The sequence below is a fragment of the Pteropus alecto genome, unplaced genomic scaffold (assembly GCF_000325575.1).
Source record: "Pteropus alecto unplaced genomic scaffold, ASM32557v1 scaffold39, whole genome shotgun sequence".
Lineage (NCBI taxonomy): Eukaryota > Metazoa > Chordata > Mammalia > Chiroptera > Pteropodidae > Pteropus > Pteropus alecto.
In genome coordinates, this window is record NW_006443568.1 from 214,431 (window position 1) to 219,733 (window position 5,303).

Sequence of the window (5,303 nt, forward strand, 5' to 3'; positions counted from 1 at the left end):
ACACACAATAAAACAGTAGGAAGTTCTGGAAATAATGAGATAATATATATAAATGAGTGTATGGACAGGATGTTTTGAAAACTATTTAAAATTCTAAATACTAATTGATCGCTAAACTCTTATAAGTATTATAAGGCTTCGGTACAAACTGTCTATGTCTTCTGTATCTTTCTGACATCTGCTGAAGAAATAGTGACTTGGGAACACTGTTGTAAAAGCCATGTACTTATATAACCAGATCTCACCAATGGAACCATAACAACTAGAAAAAAATAGCTAAGGTTAGCTAAGGGATAGTGATCAGTGATTCCTTCCCCATATTTCTGCTGCAGTCCCTTCACCTGCGCGCGCACACACGCACGCGCGCACACACACACACACATAGAGAGAGAGAGAGCAAACTGGAGATTCCAACACAGGTTATGCAAGCCACCGCATTTTCAAAGCAAAAACAATCAGTTTAACTGTCCAAAGGGAATACTAGAAAGATAAGGAGTTAGAAAATCATATATAGTAATGAAAAGGAAAGTCTCTAGGCTGGATAAAACAGCCTTCAAATACAAGCAAGCCTGACACCTAGAAGGGAGAGTAGGCTTGATCTTAGCCAGGCTGAATTTGTACTAATGTACATAAGTTACAAAGACACAAATTTCAGCTTAAAAAAGAATTCAGCAGTTATCAACAAAATGAAGAGCCCACAGTTTGTATGTTTAACAATCAGAACCCTTCAAGCAAAGGAAGAATTACTTCTGACAAGAGGACTAAGAGATTGGACTGATTAATATGTAAGGTCCTTTCCACCCCTAAGAGCAAAATAGAAGATGTTATCAATTTTAAGGATGGAAGAAATCACAAATCTATACAGTGAGGATTTACTAGAACACAGTATGTTAGAACTGCAGTGCTGAAAGGAACCTCAGGAATTATCTACATAGAGGTTTCTACTCTGAGAGAATACTTTTTCAAACAAATCTTATATGGAACTCAACATATAGGATAAATAAGTGCAGTATTTAATAGCATAAATCAATCATAGAGGTTCAAATTTATTTTACTCATGTTAAAGCCAAATAACATAACCAAGCAGGTAATTGTGATTGAAATTAAGAGATTAATTACAGTTATATCAGTCTCAGCTTCCAATTTATTTCTATGTTGTGTTTTACTGCATTTAAAAAAACTGATTTACACAAATAGAAACAATAAGTTTTACAATTTGCTTGGTAATCTCAGGATTTTATTCAAATAAATTGATATAAGAACCTGAAAGAAATATGTTTCAAAGTTGAATACTTTCAATATCTAAAAGCTATGTACATTCTTTATGATATGTAAATATGACTAGAAGAGTAGGGCAACAAGCACAAAAACTTTTAGTACACACATCGAGCCAATATTACAATGGTATCACTCAGTAATGTGTTACCTACTCACTATTATAGGAGTATGTGAGCCCATACAACAGAGTCTTGCCCAGAGCTTAGTAGGCACAGGACGTATGTTCTGCAATAGTGTACACATCGCCAATTAAAAAAAGACAAGAACAGGACAGACAATCTTCACCTTTTTAATCAAGTATACATTTATAAGCAGTATGATAAACTTTATTCTGGTGATGTCTAACTTTTAGATACTACATTAGTGTAATTATTTTTAAGTACATTTTAAAATATACATCTTAAAATTGGATTTATAATAAATGGGTACAGAATCTCTTAAGTACTTCTGTGGTAGCTTTGGTATCCACAGCCTCCAATCAAAATACCACTGCTCTAATTTTATGGATAAACTGAACATAGCAAGTACATTCCCAGTATAAAGTACCAGGATCAAAGTTGTTTCATAGAAATAAAAAGGCTTTTACAAAGTATTTTTCTTTTTATTGCAATATAGTTTATGGCTGTTTATGAAATTAATATTTCTAAAATATAAAAAAGTATTTAAAGATAAGACTGTGATTCTTAAGTTCCACAGAAAATTCCATACTAAAGATAAACTTTTAAAATATTAATCAATATTAATGATTAGTAGTTTAGAAATGTCATTACCATAACACATAGGGAAAGGAAAGCAGCAGCTTTTGTCTAAATGATATTTCTTTCTCTCATGATGTATGAAATAGTATACAGGGAGAAATAACTCATAGCTGCCTACTCTGTTCTTTCTAAGCTCAAATACAGGCTTGCATTTCAGGAAAGCCACTTTGGGGTACCTTTTTAAACACACCATCATACAAGCAAACATATTTCTAAATGTCCTTCTGTTTTTGCTGACATAGAAACAAGCTGAGATCTGAATATTTAGTCAAAAGCTTTTCTTGGACTTACTGGAAAGGATGCTGGGAATGACTAAATCTAATTCTAATTCTGTCAAGCATTCATGAACTTTTAATAGAAAGCTAAGTAATGTCATCAAATCTCCGTCTTAGCTTAAAAGACACCAAGTAACATGTAGAGCAATACCTAGTCTGAAGGTAGTCAGCAGATCACAATGACAATACTGAAGTCACTGAGATCCAACAACATACTCCAAGAAAAGTTAGGCTTCATTAATCCTCAACTATGAAGGTTCAGAATCAGCCAAACATGGAGCTGATCCCAGCACTGGGTGTTCAAAAGTTAAAAGAATATAATGTAAAGAATAGCAATATGAGATGAAAGCAGGGTCTGTTGCCATCTAAATTTTTTTTTTTTAATTTTTTAAATACAGTACCCAATTCCCTGGGGAAAAGCACAGTTAACTTCTTTAGATTGAACAGAATGACTTAGATACACATAAACTGTAGAGGTGCCTGCGGGGAAAGAAACAGTTTCAATCATATCAAAGAGAACACAGGCACTCCAGTGTTCCAAGATGCACCTCGGCAAGGACACCACTCAACCCTTTCCTCTCACTGACCTTTCCTCCTCTGCTTTTTCTCACCCCAAAATACACCAACTCCAAAAACTTCTCTAATCCTACAAGTTTTCCCACATCTATACCTGGAACGGGGTGACAGAGTTATTATATGCTTTTGGTTAAAAACAAAGCCCCAAGAACCACTTTGAGAGTGAGAAAGTAAGGAAAGGAAGGGGTTGATTCTCTGAGGAAAGACAGAAGTCAGTCGAGTTGCCACTTCCCTCAACTTCCAGCCCAGACATCACCTCACCTAATCAGCACCCCCACCGCCAGCCAGATTGCTTCATAGACCAGGAAAGAGCCTGGATCCCAAACTGGTCCCAGGGCAGCCCAGTTTTCTCAGTAGGTCCACACGCACATTCAAGTCTGACAGCACTCCAGTTAAAAGGAAGTACTGGCCCTTTAAGGAAAGCAACTGGGAAGATCTCTGTCTCTTACCCTACCCTCAAAAGCCCCACAGTAGATTTAAAGAATAACTCAGTAACAGTTACCTGCTCTGCTTCTGGCATATCTCTTCCAGTATAGAACACCAGCAATTCCAAGAATGTGAGTCAAAATAAAGATGGTTGATGGCAAATAAGTTGAATCTAAGAAAGGCATTGCCAGGCCCGTCCTTTCTCCTCCACTGAGTTAGCCACAAGCCCAGAGCTTGGTGAGGGCCTCCTAAATGCCTTTCTCCTGAGGTTACTGCTGTCCTTTACTATCTGCACAGAGGCAGAGGCCGGCAGCTCAGCGTTGTCAGAAACTTCCTGGCGGCTTTTCCTCCATCTCGCCTCTGACTGTTTTTCAGCAACCAGTAGTAGACAGGGACTAAAACTGTTCAGTGTGTCTCAGACAAAGCCCAGGAAACAACTGCCAGAGGGGGAGGGGAAAGGGAAGGAGGAACAAGGAGAGTGAAAATGAGAGCCTAAGCTAGTGTTGAGCTGACTCAAACTCTATCTCTGGCATCCTCTGTTCGGCTTAAACAAACAAACCTCAGACCCCTCTACAAGAAGGGAGGGTGTCAGAGGACGTCACACTCAACTTTCCATTCCCAGCCTGGATGGAATGCCAGACTTCAGGATGAAGCCAAAAGAAAAAGGTCACGGAAGCACTAGGGAACCACTTTCTGGGAGGAGGCAAAGTGCACAAGGATGTGTAAGTGTCCACAAGTATCCTGGCACAGCTGGAGGGCAACCCTTCCACACCTGTAGCCCAGGGGGAGGCAAGGGACCTGAATGTCACTGCAGAGAGGACCACATACAGAACAAGTTCCATGAAACAGACCTGACATCAAAGTGTAATGCGGATGAGCAAGGAGAACAAAAATCCACCTAATTTCCACTCGCGCCCAAGGGAATATCAGAACACTCAATGACAGCAAAAACACAATGCCTTCCACAAAACTAAGGCCTGCTTACAAATGAAAATTTGATATGGATGTTGCAGCAGCAGCTCAAAACACTTTACCACTACACTCCTACGACAGTGACTAAAATTCCAAAAAGTGATAATATCTAGTCTTGGCAAGGATATGAAGCAACTGAAAATCTCATACACTGCTGGTGGGGTTATAAATTGGCACAACCACTTAGTTTGGCTAAGCATACACATACCAGATGACCAAGCAATATCATGCCTAGGTATTTATGCAAGAAAAATGAAAACGTGTCTACACAAAGACCTGTATGTGAATGTTTACAGTAGTTTTACTCAAAATAACTAAAAACTGGAAACAACCCAAATGTTCATCAACTGGTGAACTAATAAAATTGTGGCACATCCATACATGGAATACCACCAAGCAATAAAAAGGAACAAACTACTGATACATAAAACAGCATGGATGAATCTCAAAAGCATTACGCTGCATGATAGAAGCCAAACACAAAAGGCTACATAATGTATGATTCCATTTATATATGACATTCTAGAAAAGCAAAACAGAAATCAGATAAGTGGTAGCCAGGGGCTGGGGGTGAGGGAACGGAAGTGACTACAAAGGGAGACAGGGAACTTTAGAGGGTGATGGAAATGTTCTATGTGTCGATGTGAATGATGGTTCACACTGTGATGAAGGTTCCATGACTGCATATATTCGTCAAAATTCACAGAATTGCACATCCAAAAGGGTGAGTTTTACTGTATATAAATTATACTTCAATAAACCTAACAAGCACATTTAAAAGCTGGAAAGAACCTGAGAAGTCTGCATGACCTAAACTGAATATGCAAATGTCTCGCAGTACCAGTACAAAGGGTCTTTGATGGAAGAACTAATACAATATGAACATTTTAATTTGGCATCAAGATCACCTACAATTCTGTTCTAACCGACATTTCATTCATGAAATATTTACTGTGTACTATGGGCCGGGCCCCATTCTAGGTACTGGAGAACAACGCAAAGACCTTATTCTTGTGGG

The 5,303-nt window shown here is 38.4% G+C and overlaps 1 protein-coding gene across 1 annotated transcript in view; it reads right to left on the reverse strand.

Moving 5' to 3' along the window:
* MACF1 (microtubule-actin crosslinking factor 1) overlaps nucleotides 1-3,803 on the reverse strand; it is a 208,887-nt gene extending 205,084 nt beyond the window's left edge. Inside the window, exon 1 of the mRNA XM_025041357.1 lies at nucleotides 3,390-3,803. Within this exon, the coding sequence (XP_024897125.1) occupies nucleotides 3,390-3,498 (109 nt within the window). The 5' untranslated portion in view covers nucleotides 3,499-3,803. The remainder of the gene's footprint in view (nucleotides 1-3,389) is intronic.
* Between the last annotated feature and the right edge of the window lie 1,500 nt (nucleotides 3,804-5,303).